The sequence below is a fragment of the Oncorhynchus nerka genome, linkage group LG5 (assembly GCF_034236695.1).
Source record: "Oncorhynchus nerka isolate Pitt River linkage group LG5, Oner_Uvic_2.0, whole genome shotgun sequence".
Lineage (NCBI taxonomy): Eukaryota > Metazoa > Chordata > Actinopteri > Salmoniformes > Salmonidae > Oncorhynchus > Oncorhynchus nerka.
The window spans coordinates 1,932,099-1,947,141 of NC_088400.1; the positions used below are offsets into that span (position 1 = coordinate 1,932,099).

A 15,043-nucleotide genomic window follows, 5' to 3' on the forward strand; every position below is an offset into this window, starting at 1 on the left:
AGAGAGAGAGATGGAGAGAGAGAGATGGGGAGAGAGAGAGAGAGATGGAGAGAGAGAGATGGGGAGGGAGAGAGAGAGAGAGATGGAGAGAGAGAGATGGGGAGGGAGAGAGAGATGGAGAGATGGGGAGAGAGATGGAGAGAGAGATGGGGAGAGAGATGGAGAGAAATGGGGAGAGAGATGGAGAGAGAGAGATGGTGAGAGAGAGATGGAGAGATGGGGAGAGGGAGATGGAGAGAGAGAGGGACGGAGAGGGAGGGAGAGAGAGAGGGACAGAGAGAGAGAGATGGGGAAAGAGAGAGGGGGGGTGCATTAACATCTGCTAACCATGTGTATGTGACAAATACATTTGATTTGATTTGAGAGAGAGAGAGAATAGCTGTAAATTGAACCATGACCAGGGAGAATTTAGAGATTTAAAGCTGGCGGTCTGCAGTCAAGACAAGCCGATGGTGTACATGTCTGAACAGGGCTGAACAGGGCTGGAGAGGACTGAGGAGGGCTGAACAGGGCTGGAGAGGACTGAGGAGGGCTGGAGAGGACTGAGGAGGGCTAGAGAGGACTGAGGAGGGCTGGAGAGGACTGAACAGGGCTGGAGAGGACTGAGGAGGGCTGAACAGGGCTAGAGAGGACTGAGGAGGGCAGGAGAGGACTGGGGAGGGCTGAACAGGGCTGGAGAGGACTGAGGAGGGCAGGAGAGGACTGGGGAGGGCTGGAGAGGACTGAGGAGGGCTGGAGAGGACTGAGGAGGGCTGAACAGGGCTGGAGAGGACTGAGGAGGGCTGGAGAGGACTGAACAGGGCTGGAGAGGACTGAGGAGGGCTGGAGAGGGCTGGGGAGGACTGAGGAGGGCTGAACAGGGCTGAAGAGGACTGGGGAGGGCTGGAGAGGGCTGAACAGGGCTGGAGAGGACTGAGGAGGGCTGGAGAGGACTGGGGAGGGCTGAACAGGGCAGGAGAGGACTGGAGAGGGCTGGGGAGGGCTGGAGAGGACTGAGGAGGGCTGACCAGGGCTGAAGAGGACTGGGGAGGGCTGGACAGGGCAGGAGAAGACTGGGGAGGGCTGGAGAGGGCTGAGGAGGGATGAACAGGGTTGAGGAGGGCTGCAGAGTGCTGAGGAGTGCTGAGGAGTGCTGCGGAGTGCTGAGGAGGGCTGCAGAGTGCTGAGGAGGGCAGCAGGAGGGCTGCAGAGTGCTGAGGAGGGCTGAGGAGGGCTGCAGAGTGCTGAGGAGGGCTGAGGAGGGTGGGACAGGCCTGGAGAGGGTTGGGTAGTGTTTGTTTCTGGCTTCACTTTGGGTTAGAATGCAGAGCAGGTGTCAGTGCTGGGAGGAGATGGGTTTGATTAAAAGGTGGCCAGGATCAGAGAGAGCTGTGTTTCATTCCCTGACGGCATTATCGTAGAGAATCAGAGAGAGCTGTGTTTCATTCCCTGGCCGCATTATCGTAGAGAATCAGAGAGAACCTGTGTTTCATTCCCTGACAGCATTATCGTAGAGAATCAGAGAGAGCTGGTGTTTCATTCCCTGACAGCATTATCGTAGAGAATCAGAGAGAGCTGTGTTTCATTCCCAGGCAGCATTATCGGAGAGAATCAGAGAGAGCTGGTGTTTCATTCCCTGACAGCATTATCGTAGAGAATCAGAGAGAGCTGGTGTTTCATTCCCTGACAGCATTATCGGAGAGCAGGTATTCCCAATGCCGTTGGGGCTACGCCAAATAATAATGTGATTCACTTTTTTTCCCCATTTATATTTTCCAACGTACATTTGGGTGAGTTTTTTTCTCTCGCCTCAGTAGCCTCGTTTCTCTGCCAAAAATAACATTAAACCTTCTCGTGTTCAGCGAAATAACAACACAATGTCAAATACAGGAAGCCTAGTCAAATAATTAACATCCAATCACATTAACCGTTACTCATCCAATCACATTAACCGTTACTCATCCAATCACATTAACCGTTACTCTCTCGCGGGAATTCCACTAACGGTCCGTATGTAGCCAAACGTAGCTGCTGCTCATGTTGGTATCTGTACTGACGGCACCAAAGCCATAACAGGGAGACATAGTGGAGTGGTAACATGCCTGCAACAGTTGCTCCCGACGCCATTTGGGTACACTGCAGCATCCACAGAGAGGCTCTTGGGTACACTGCAGCATCCACCTAGAGGCTCTTGGGTGCACTGCAGCATCCACCTAGAGGCTCTTGGTACACTGCAGCATCCACCTAGAGGCTCTTGGTACACTGCAGCATCAACCTAGAGGCTCTTGGTACACTGCAGCATCCACCTAGAGGCTCTTGGTACAGTGCAGCATCCACCTAGAGGCTCTTGGTACACTGCAGCATCCACCGAGAGGCTCTTGGTACACTGCAGTATCCCCCTAGAGGCTCTTGGTACACTGCAGCATCAACATAGAGGCTCTTGGTACACTGCAGCATCAACCTATAGGCTCTTGGTACACTGCAGTATCCACCTAGAGGCTCTTGGTACACTGCAGCATCCACCTAGAGGCTCTTGCTGCCAAGGGAATGCCTGACAGCTTGAAAGACGTTTTGGACACCACAGTGAAAATGGTTAACTTTGTTAAAGCAAGACCTCTGAACTCTCGTATTTTCTGCACTTTGCACTGATATGGACAGTGACCATGTAACGCTTTTACAACATACAGAAGTGCGCTGGTTATCAAGGGGCAAAGTATTGACACTTCTTTTGATGTGAGAGTGGATTCTCGGCCCTCACCAGCATGAAAACTAAATACAGGCACAGACTGTGTGTGGAAATTATTTAATACTGAGACTCTCTCCAATACAACCCAACATTGCAGAGTTATGTGCATCCTTTCAAGCACACCCTTCTCATTAACCTGTGGTGAGTTATTCACAATTTTAGATGAACAAATAAGGTTTTATATGTAAGATGGTTAAATAAAGAGCAAAATTATTCATTATTATTATTATTTGTGCCCTGGTCCTATAAGAGCTCTTTGTCACTTCCCACTTCCCAATGATGGCAAACAACAACATTTGAGAGTGCGCTGACCCTGGTGCTAGAGGGGGTACAGCTGACCCTGGTGCTAGAGGGGGTACAGCTGTACCCTGGTGTTAGAGGGGGTACAGCTGACCCTGGTGTTAGAGGGGGTACAGCTGACCCTGGTGTTAGAGGGGGTACAGCTGACCCTGGTGTTAGAGGGGGTACAGCTGACCCTGGTGCTAGAGGGGGTACAGCTGACCCTGGTGCTAGAGGGGGTACAGCTGACCCTGGTGCTAGAGGGGGTACAACTGACCCTGGTGTTAGAGGGGGTACAGCTGACCCTGGTGTTAGAGGGGGTACAGCTGACCCTGGTGTTAGAGGGGGTACAGCTGACCCTGGTGTTAGAGGGGGTACAGCTGACCCTGGTGTTAGAGGGGGTACAGCTGACCCTGGTGCTAGAGGGGGTACAGCTGACCCTGGTGCTAGAGGGGGTACAGCTGATCCTGGTGTTTTAGGGGGTACAGCTGACCCTGGTGTTAGAGGGGGTACAGCTGTACCCTGGTGCTAGAGGGGGTACAGCTGACCCTGGTGTTAGAGGGGGTACAGCTGACCCTGGTGCTAGAGGGGGTACAGCTGACCCTGGTGCTAGAGGGGGTACAGCTGACCCTGGTGCTAGAGGGGGTACAGCTGACCCTGGTGCTAGAGGGGGTACAGCTGACCCTGGTGTTTTAGGGGGTACAGGTGACCCTGGTGTTAGAGGGGGTACAGCTGTACCCTGGTGCTAGAGGGGGTACAGCTGACCCTGGTGCTAGAGGGGGTACAGTTGACCCTGGTGCTAGAGGGGGTACAGCTGACCCTGGTGCTAGAGGGGGTACAGCTGACCCTGGTGCTAGAGGGGGTACAGCTGACCCTGGTGCTAGAGGGGGTACAGCTGATCCTGGTGTTTTAGGGGGTACAGCTGACCCTGGTGTTAGAGGGGGTACAGCTGTACCCTGGTGCTAGAGGGGGTACAGCTGACCCTGGTGCTAGAGGGGGTACAGTTGACCCTGGTGCTAGAGGGGGTACAGCTGACCCTGGTGCTAGAGGGGGTACAGCTGACCCTGGTGCTAGAGGGGGTACAGCTGACCCTGGTGTTAGAGGGGGTACAGCTGACCCTGGTGCTAGAGGGGGTACAGCTGACCCTGGTGTTAGAGGGGGTACAGCTGACCCTGGTGCTAGAGGGGGTACAGATGACCCTGGTGCTAGAGGGGGTACGCAGCTGGAGGTTGAACGTTTGAAGGGACTATAAAACGTTTGGGAACCACTGGCCTAGATGATCAGAGACTAAGAGGCTGGCTGAGTCCCAAATGGCACCCTATGTGCCCTGGTCATTAATAGTGCACTACATTTGGAATACAGCCCAGTCGTGTCCTGGCCAGGGGTGGACCGGATTGTAAACACGAACTAAGCACTAATAGCATCTGTATTCTGCATCAGCTGTGCTGGTGTTTATCCACCATTTCTATCCACTATTAGAAAACATCCCTGTTCAGGCTTCAGGTAGAGTCCAAATACTGTGGGAAAACATTCAATATGTTCTGTCTATGGGCTCTGGTCAAAAGTAGCACACTATAAAGGGAATTATAGGGTGCCATTTGGGATGCACTTCATGGAAAGAAACATCTAGAACGAGTGGGACGCACCTCATGGAGAGAAACATCTAGAACGAGTGGGACGCACCTCATGGAGAGAAACATCTAGACCGAGTGGGACGCACCTCATGGAGAGAAACATCTAGAACGAGTGGGACGCACCTCATGGAGAGAAACATCTAGAACGAGTGGGACGCACCTCATGGAGATGTCTCTGCTCCCCATAACAACTGGTCAGAGATCAGCTGTCCCCAACCCAGTCTCAATCATTGGCTCGTCCCCAATGGCACTGCAGAGTGAAGGAATAGTGCACTACTTTAGTGCACTACTTCTGACCAGGACCCATAGCGCTCTGGTATAAAGTGATGCACTAAATCGGGAATAGGGTTCTATAGGGCTCTGGTAAAAAGTAGTGCACTAAATAGGGAATAGGGTGCCATTTGGAGCACAAGCCTTCAGCCTTCAAAGTTCTCCTTTGAATATTTGCTTCTGGCCTCCCGAGTGGCGCAGTGCTTGAGTCGTCACTACAGCCCCGGGTTCGATCCCAGGCTGTGACCAGGAGACCCATGAGGAGGCGCACAAAGTCGTCCAGGTTAGAGGAGGGTTTGGCCAGCCGGGATTTCCTTGTCCCATTGTGCTCTAGTGACTCTTTGTGGTGGGCCGGGTGCCTGCAAGCTGACTTCGGTCGCCAGTTGGATAGTGTGTCCTCTGACCCATTGGTTGGCTTCCGGGTAAGGGAGCAGTGGGTCAAGAAGCGTCTTAGCAGGGTCGTGTTTCCCGTACGGGAGTTGCAGCGATGGAACAAGACTGTAACTACCAATTGGATATCACGACATTGTGTAGTAAATGGGTAAAAGCACAAATATACAGTACCAGTCAAAAGTATTAGAACACCTACTCATTCAAGGGTTTTTTCTTTATTTTTACTATTTTCTACATTGTAGAATAATAGTGAAGACATCAAAACTATGAAATAACACATATGGAATCATGTAGTAACCAAAAAAGTGTTAAACAAATCAAAATATATTTTAGATTTTAGATTCTTCAAAGTAGCCACCCTTTGCCTTGATGACAGCTTTGCACACTCTTGGCATTCTCTCAACCAGCTTCACCTGGAATGCTTCTCCAACAGTCTTGAAGGAGTTCCCACATATGCTGAGCATTTGTTGGCTGCTTTTCCTTTGCGGTCCAACTCATCCTCTGCGGTCCAACTCATCCTAAACCATCTCAATTAGGTTGAGGTCAGGTGATTGTGGAGGCCAGGCCATCTGATGCAGCACTCCATCACTCTCCTTCATGGTCAAATAGCCCTTATACAGCCTGGAGGTGTGTTGGGTCATTGTTCTGTTGAAAAACTAATTGTAGTCCCACTAAGCCCAAACCAGATGGGAAGTCGTATCGCTGCAGAATGCTGTGGTAACCATGCTGGTTAAGTGTGCCTTGAATTCTAAATAAATCACTAACAGTGTCACCAGCAAAGCACCATCACACCTCCTCCTCCATGCTTCACGGTGGGAACCACACATACGGAGATCATCCGTTCACCTCTGCGTCTTACAAAGACACGGCGGTTGGAACCAAACACCTCACATTTGGACTCATCAGACCAAAGGACAGATTTCGACCGATCTAATGTCCATCGCTTGTGTTTCTTAGTCCGAGCAAGTCTCTTCTCCTTATTGGTGTCCTTTAGTATCAAATCAAATCAAATTGTATTTGTCACATACACATGGTTAGCAGATGTTAATGCGAGTGTAGCGAAATTCTTGTGCTTCTAGTTCCGACAATGCAGTGATAACCAACAAGTAATCTAACTAACAATTCTAAAACTACTGTCTTATACACAGTGTAAGGGGATAAAGAATATGTACATAATGATATATGAGTGAGTGATGGTACAGAGCAGCATACAGTAGATGGTATCGAGTACAGTATATACATATGAGATGAGTATGTAGACAAAGTAAACAAAGTGGCATAGTTAAAGTGGCTAGTGATACATGTATTACATAAGGATGCAGTCGATGATGTAGAGTACAGTATATACGTATGCATATGAGATGAATAATGTAGGGTAAGTAACATTATATAAGGTAGCATTGTTTAAAGTGGCTAGTGATATATTTACATCATTTCCCATCAATTCCCATTATTAAAGTGGCTGGAGTTGGGTCAGTGTCAATGACAGTGTGTTGGCAGCAGCCACTCAATGGTGGCTGTTTAACAGTCTGATAGCCTTGAGATAGAAGCTGTTTTTCAGTCTCTCAGTCCCAGCTTTGATGCACCTGTACTGACCTCGCCTTCTGGATGATAGCGGGGTGAACAGGCAGTGGTTCGGGTGGTTGATGTCCTTGATGATCTTTATGGCCTTCCTGTAACATCGGGTGGTGTAGGTGTCCTGGAGGGCAGGTAGTTTGCCCCCGGTGATACGTTGTGCAGACCTCACTACCCTCTGGAGAGCCTTACGGTTGAGGGCGGAGCAGTTGCCGTACCAGGCGGTGATACAGCCCGCCAGGATGCTCTCGATTGTGCATCTGTAGAAGTTCGTGAGTGCTTTTGGTGACAAGCCGAATTTCTTCAGCCTCCTGAGGTTGAAGAGGCGCTGCTGCGCCTTCTTCACGACGCTGTCAGTGTGAGTGGATCAATTCAGTTTGTCTGTGATGTGTATGCCGAGGAACTTAAAACTTGCTACCCTCTCCACTACTGTTCCATCGATGTGGATAGGGGGGTGTTCCCTCTGCTGTTTCCTGAAGTCCACAATCATCTCCTTAGTTTTGTTGACGTTGAGTGTGAGGTTATTTTCCTGACACCACACTCCGAGGGCCCTCACCTCCTCCCTGTAGGCCGTCTCGTCGTTGTTGGTAATCAAGCCTACCACTGTTGTGTCGTCCGCAAACTTGATGATTGAGTTGAGGCGTGCGTGGCCACGCAGTCGTGGGTGAACAGGGAGTACAGGAGAGGGCTCAGAACGCACCCTTGTGGGGCCCCGTGTTGAGGATCAGCGGGGAGGAGATGTTGTTGCCTACCCTCACCACCTGGGGGCGGCCCGTCAGGAAGTCCAGTACCCAGTTGCACAGGGCGGGGTCGAGACCCAGGGTCTCGAGCTTGATGACGAGCTTGGAGGGTACTATGGTGTTGAATGCCGAGCTGTAGTCGATGAACAGCATTCTCACATAGGTATTCCTCTTGTCCAGGTGGGTTAGGGCAGTGTGCAGTGTGGTTGAGATTGCATCGTCTGTGGACCTATTTGGGCGGTAAGCAAATTGGAGTGGGTCTAGGGTGTCAGGTAGGGTGGAGGTGATATGGTCCTTGACTAGTCTCTCAAAGCACTTCATGATGACGGAAGTGAGTGCTACGGGCGGTAGTCGTTTAGCTCAGTTACCTTAGCTTTCTTGGGAACAGGAACAATGGTGGCCCTCTTGAAGCATGTGGGAACAGCAGACTGGTATAGGGATTGATTGAATATGTCCGTAAACACACCGGCCAGCTGGTCTGCGCATGCTCTGAGGGCGCGGCTGGGGATGCCGTCTGGGCCTGCAGCCTTGCGAGGGTTAACACGTTTAAATGTCTTACTCACCTCGGCTGCAGTGAAGGAGAGACCGCATGTTTTCGTTGCAGGCCGTGTCAGTGGCACTGTATTGTCCTCAAAGCGGGCAAAAAGTTATTTAGTCTGCCTGGGAGCAAGACATCCTGGTCCGTGACTGGGCTGGGTTTCTTCTTGTAGTCCGTGATTGACTGTAGACCCTGCCACATGCCTCTTGTGTCTGAGCCATTGAATTGAGATTCCACTTAGTCTCTGTACTGACGCTTAGCTTGTTTAATAGCCTTGCGGAGGGAATAGCTGCATTGTTTATATTCGGACATGTTACCAGACACCTTGCCCTGATTAAAAGCAGTGGTTCGCGCTTTCAGTTTCACGCGAATGCTGCCATCAATCCACGGTTTCTGGTTTGGGAATGTTTTAATCGTTGCTATGGGAACGACATCTTCGACGCACGTTCTAATGAACTCGCACACCGAATCAGCGTATTCGTCAATATTTCCATCTGACGCAATACGAAACATGTCCCAGTCCACGTGATGGAAGCAGTCTTGGAGTGTGGAGTCAGCTTGGTCTGACCAGCGTTGGACAGACTTTAGCGTGGGAGCCTCTTGTTTTAGTTTCTGCCTGTAGGCAGGGATCAGCAAAATGAAGTCGTGGTCAGCTTTTCCGAAAGGGGGGCGGGGCAGGGCCTTATATGCGTCGCGGAAGTTAGAGTAACAATGATCCAAGGTTTTACCACCCCTGGTTGCGCAATCGATATGCTGATAAAATTTAGGGAGTCTTGTTTTCAGATTAGCTTTGTTAAAATCCCCAGCTACAATGAATGCAGCCTCCGGATAAATGGTTTCCAGTTTGCAAAGAGTTAAATAAAGTTCGTTCAGAGCCATCGATGTGTCTGCTTGGGGGGGGATATATACGGCTGTGATTATAATCGAAGAGAATTCTCTTGGAAGATAATGCGGTCTACATTTGATTGTGGGGAATTCTAAATCAGGTGAACAGAAGGATTTGAGTTCCTGTATGTTTCCTTCATCACACCATGTCTCGTTAGTCATGAGGCATACGCCCCCGCCACTCTTCTTACCAGAAAGATGTTTGTTTCTGTCGGCGCGATGCGTGGAGAAACCCGTTGGCTGCACCGCATCGGATAGCGTCTTCCCAGTAAGCCATGTTTCCGTGAAGCAGAGAACGTTGCAGTCTCTGATGTCCCTCTGGAATGCTACCCTTGCTCGGATTTCGTCAACCTTGTTGTCAAGAGACTGGACATTGGCAAGAAGAATGCTGGGGAGTGGTGCGCGATGTGCCCTTTTTCGGAGTCTGACCAGAACACCGCCTCGTTTCCCTCTTTTTCGGAGTCGTTTCCTTGGGTCGCTGCATGCGATCCATTCCGTTGTCCTGTTTGTAAGGCAGAACACCGGATCCGCGTCGCGGAAAACATATTCTTGGTCGTACTGATGGTGAGTTGACGCTGATCTTATATTCAGTTGTTCTTCTCGACTGTATGTAATGAAACCTAAGATGACCTGGGGTACTAATGTAAGAAATAACACGTAAAAAAACAAAAAACTGCATAGTTTCCTAGGAACGCGAAGCGAGGCGGCCATCTCTGTCGGCGCCGGAAGACCAGTAGTGGTTTCTTAGTCCGAGCAAGTCTCTTCTCCTTATTGGTGTCCTTTAGTAGTGGTTTCTTTGCCCGAGCAAGTCTCTTCTTCTTATTGGTGTCCTTTAGTAGTGGTTTCTTAGTCCGAGCAAGTCTCTTCTCCTTATTGGTGTCCTTTAGTAGTGGTTTCTTAGTCCGAGCAAGTCTCTTCTCCTTATTGGTGTCCTTTAGTAGTGGTTTCTTTGCCCAAGCAAGTCTCTTCTCCTTATTGGTGTCCTTTAGTAGTGGTTTCTTTGACCAAGCAAGTCTCTTCTCCTTATTGGTGTCCTTTAGTAGTGGTTTCTTAGTCCGAGCAAGTCTCTTCTTCTTATTGGTGTCCTTTAGTAGTGGTTTCTTAGTCCGAGCAAGTCTCTTCTCCTTATTGGTGTCCTTTAGTAGTGGTTTCTTTGCCCAAGCAAGTCTCTTCTCCTTATTGGTGTCCTTTAGTAGTGGTTTCTTAGTCCAAGCAAGTCTCTTCTCCTTATTGGTGTCCTTTAGTAGTGGTTTCTTAGTCCGAGCAAGTCTCTTCTTCTTATTGGTGTCCTTTAGTAGTGGTTTCTTTGCCCAAGCAAGTCTCTTCTCCTTATTGGTGTCCTTTAGTAGTGGTTTCTTAGTCCGAGCAAGTCTCTTCTTCTTATTGGTGTCCTTTAGTAGTGGTTTCTTAGTCCGAGCAAGTCTCTTCTTCTTATTGGTGTCCTTTAGTAGTGGTTTCTTAGTCCGAGCAAGTCTCTTCTCCTTATTGGTGTCCTTTAGTAGTGGTTTCTTAGTCCGAGCAAGTCTCTTCTCCTTATTGGTGTCCTTTAGTAGTGGTTTCTTTGCCCAAGCAAGTCTCTTCTTCTTATTGGTGTCCTTTAGTAGTGGTTTCTTTGCCCAAGCAAGTCTCTTCTCCTTATTGGTGTCCTTTAGTAGTGGTTTCTTTGCCCAAGCAAGTCTCTTCTTCTTATTGGTGTCCTTTAGTAGTGGTTTCTTAGTCCGAGCAAGTCTCTTCTTCTTATTGGTGTCCTTTAGTAGTGGTTTCTTAGTCCGAGCAAGTCTCTTCTTCTTATTGGTGTCCTTTAGTAGTGGTTTCTTAGTCCAAGCAAGTCTCTTCTCCTTATTGGTGTCCTTTAGTAGTGGTTTCTTTGCCCAAGCAAGTCTCTTCTTCTTATTGGTCCTTTAGTAGTGGTATCTTTGCCCAAGCAAGTCTCTTCTTCTTATTGGTGTCCTTTAGTAGTGGTTTCTTTGCCCAAGCAAGTCTCTTCTTCTTATTGGTGTCCTTTAGTAGTGGTTTCTTTGCAGCAATTCGACCATGAAGGCCTGATTCATACAGTCTCCTCTGAACAGTTGATGTTGAGATGTGTCTGTTACTTGAACTCTGAAGATTGTATTTGGGCTGCAATTTCTGAGGCTGGTAACTCTAATGAACTTATCCTCTGCAGCAGAGGTAACTCTGTGTCTTCCTTTACTGTGGCAGTCCTCATGAGGGGCGGCAGGGTAGCCTAGTGGTTAGAGCGTTGGACTAGTAACCGGAAGGTTGCAAGTTCAAACCCCCGAACACAATGCAGAGTCCCGTAGGTGTGTCAGTATACTAATATAACCTATAGTTATATATATATTATAGTTACAGTACACTAATATAACCTATAGTTATATATATATATTATAGTTACAGTATACTAATATAACCTATAGTTATATATATTATAGTTACAGTATACTAATATAACCTATAGTTATATTTATTATAGTTACAGTATACTAATATAACCTATAGTTATATATATTATAGTTACAGTATACTAATATAACCTATAGTTATATTTATTATAGTTACAGTATACTAATATAACCCATAGTTATAGTTACAGTATACTAATATAACCTATAGTTATATATATATTATAGTTACAGTATACTAATATAACCTATAGTTATATATATATTATAGTTACAGTATACTAATATAACCTATAGTTATAGTTACAGTATACTAATATAACCTATAGTTATAGTTACAGTATACTAATATAACCTATAGTTATAGTTACAGTATACTAATATAACCTATAGTTATATATATATTATAGTTACAGTATACTAATATAACCTACAGTTATATATATTATAGTTACAGTATACTAATATAACCTATAGTTAAATATATATTATAGTTACAGTATACTAATATAACCTATAGTTATAGTTACAGTATACTAATATAACCTACAGTTGTATATATTATAGTGACTCCAATTAGCTTTTGGAGAAGTCGTTAGCCTAGCGGGGGGGGGGGTTCACATACATTCACAACCTACACTGTGAATGTTTAAATGACACATTCAATATAGACAAGAAAAATACAATAATCAGTGTGTTATTAGTTTGAGCAGACAGGCTCTCCAGAGGGTAGTGAGGTCTGCACAACGCTTCACCGGGGGCAAACTACCTGCCCTCCAGGACACCTACACCACCCGATGTCACAGGAAGGCCATAAAGATCATCAAGGACATCAACCACCCGAGCCACTGCCTGTTCAGCCCGCTATCATCCAGAAGGCGTGTCGTGATTCAGATGAAGATCAGATCACATGACCAATTTATGCAGAAGTCCAGGTCATTCCAAAGGGTTCACATACTTGCCACTGTAGCTAGACTAATATAACTGAGTTGTACTTACATAACTTAGAGTTGTACTAATATAACTTAGAGTTGTATTTACATAACTTAGAGTTGTATTTACATAACTTAGAGTTGTATTTACATAACTTAGAGTTGTATTTACATAACTTAGAGTTGTATTTACATAACTTAGAGTTGTATTTATTTCTATTGAAAATCATTCCGTCTGTATTTCAAAATACCCCGCTATGTGGTGTAAACGGTATATCGCCCAAACCTAGTATGTGTGGTGTAATGTGTTGTCTGTCCAGGCTGTAGGGCTGGTCTATATCTTTGACAGGTGTTGTCTCTGTCCTCTCCATCCTAGAGTTCATCAGTCTGGCTGTAGGGCTGGTCTATATCTCTGACAGGTGTTGTCTCTGTTCTCCCCATCGTGGAGTTCATCAGTCTGGCTGTAGGGCTGGTCTATATCTCTGACAGGTGTTGTCTCTGCCCTCTCCAGGTATCCTAGAGTTCATCAGTCTGGCTGTAGGGCTGGTCAGTATTAGAGGAGTGGACGCAGGACTCTACCTGGGCATGAACGAGAGAGGAGAGCTCTATGGGTCGGTAAGTTAAACCCTCCCCCTCTACCCCCCTCTACACATTCCTCCTCTCCTCTCTCCTCTACCCCCCTCTACACATTCCTCCTCTCCTCTCTCCTCTACCCCCCTCTACACATTCCTCCTCTCCTCTCTCCTCTACTCCCTCCTCTCCTTGACTCTCCTGTCCTCTATCCTCATCTCTACCCCTCCTCTCCTCTCCTCTACTCCCTCCTCTCCTTGACTCTCCTGTCTTCTATCCTCATCTCTACCCCCCCTCTCCTCTACTCCCTCCTTTCCTCCCTCCTCTCCTCTCCTCTCCCCTCCTCTACACCCTCTTCTCCTCTATTCATTCAATCAATCATATTGATTTATAAAGCCCTTTTTACATCAGCTGATATCTCAAAGTGCTGTACAGAAACCCAGCCTAAAACCCCAAACAGCAAGCAATGTAGATGTAGAAGCCCGGTGGCTAGGAAAAACTCCCTAGAAATGCAGGAATCTAGGAAGAAACCTAGAAAGGAACCAGGCTATGAGGGGTGGCCAGTCCTCTTCTGGCTGTGCCGGTTGGAGATTATAACAGTATTTGGCCCAAGATGTTCAAACGTTCATAAATGACCAGCAGGGTCAAATAATAATAATCTCAGTGGTTGTAGAGGGTGCAACAGGTCAGCACCTCAGGAGTAAATGTCAGTTGGCTTTTCATAGCCGATCATTCAGAGTCAGAGATGGCAGGTGCGGTAGAGAGAGAGAGTCAAAAACAGCAGGTCTGGGACAGGTAGCACGTCCAATGAACAGGTCAGGGGTCCATAGCCGCAGGCAGAACAGTTGAAACTGGAGCAGCAGCACAACCAGGTGGACTGGGGACAGCAAGGAGTCATCATGCCAGGTAGTCCTGAGGCATGGTCCTAGGGCTCAGGTCCTCCGAGAGAGAGAAAGAAAGAGAGAATTAGAGAGAGCATACTTAAATTCCCACAGGACACCGGATAAGACAGGAGAAATACTCCAGATATAACAAACTGACCCCAGCCCCCCGACACATAAACTACTGCAGCATAAATACTGGAGGCTGAGACAGAAGGGGTCAGGAGATACTGTGGCCCCATCCGATGATACCCCCCGGACAGGGCCAAACAGGCAGGATATAACCCCACCCACTTTGCCAAAGCACAGCCCCCACACCACAAGAGGGATATCAACAGACCAAATTTACTATACTGAGATAAGCCACCATATAAGCCCTAGGGGGGCATAAAACCGGACAGGAAGATCATGTCTATGACGCACTCCTCCTAGGGACGACATGGAAGAGCACCAGTAAGCCAGTGACTCTGAGAGGGGAACCGGCCAGGCAGAGACAGCAAGGGCGGTTCGTTGCTCCAAAGCCTTTCCGTTCACCTTCACACTCCTGGGCCAGACTACACTCAATCATATGACCCACTGAAGAGATGAGTCTTCAGTAAAGACTTAAAGGTTGAGACCGAGTTTGCGTCTCTCACATGGGTAGGCAGACCATTCCATAAAAATGGAGCTCTATAGGAGAAAGCCCTGCCTCCAGCTGTTTGCTTAGAAATTCTAGGGACAATTAGGAGGCCTGCGTCTTGTGACCGTAGCGTACGTGTAGGTATGTACGGCAGGACCAAATCAGAGAGATAGGTAGGAGCAAGCCCATGTAATGCTTTGTAGGTTAGCAGTAAAACCTTGAAATCAGCCCTTGCTTTGACAGGAAGCCAGTGTAGGGAGGCTAGCACTGGAGTAATTATTATTTTTTGGTTCTAGTCAGGATTCTAGCAGCCGTATTTAGCACTAACTGAAGTTTATTTAGTGCTTTATCCGGGTAGTCGGAAAATAGACCATTGCAGTAGTCTAACCTAGAAGTGACAAAAGCATGGATACATTTTTCTGCATCGTTTTTGGACAGAAAGTTTCTGATTTTTGCAATGTTACGTAGATGGAAAAAAGCTGTCCTTGAAATGGTCTTGATATGTTCTTCAAAAGAGAGATCAGGGTCCAGAGTAACGCCGAGGTCCTTCACAGTTTTATTTGAGAGGACTGTACAACCATTAAGATTAATTGTCAGATT

General features: G+C 47.6%; 1 protein-coding gene across 1 annotated transcript in view; it reads left to right on the plus strand.

The window, feature by feature from the left end:
* LOC135571745 (fibroblast growth factor 16) overlaps window positions 1-15,043 on the plus strand; it is a 30,029-nt gene that overhangs the window by 2,818 nt on the left and 12,168 nt on the right. The window contains exon 2 of the mRNA XM_065018265.1: window positions 12,885-12,988. Coding sequence (XP_064874337.1) covers window positions 12,885-12,988 — 104 coding nt within the window. The remainder of the gene's footprint in view (window positions 1-12,884; window positions 12,989-15,043) is intronic.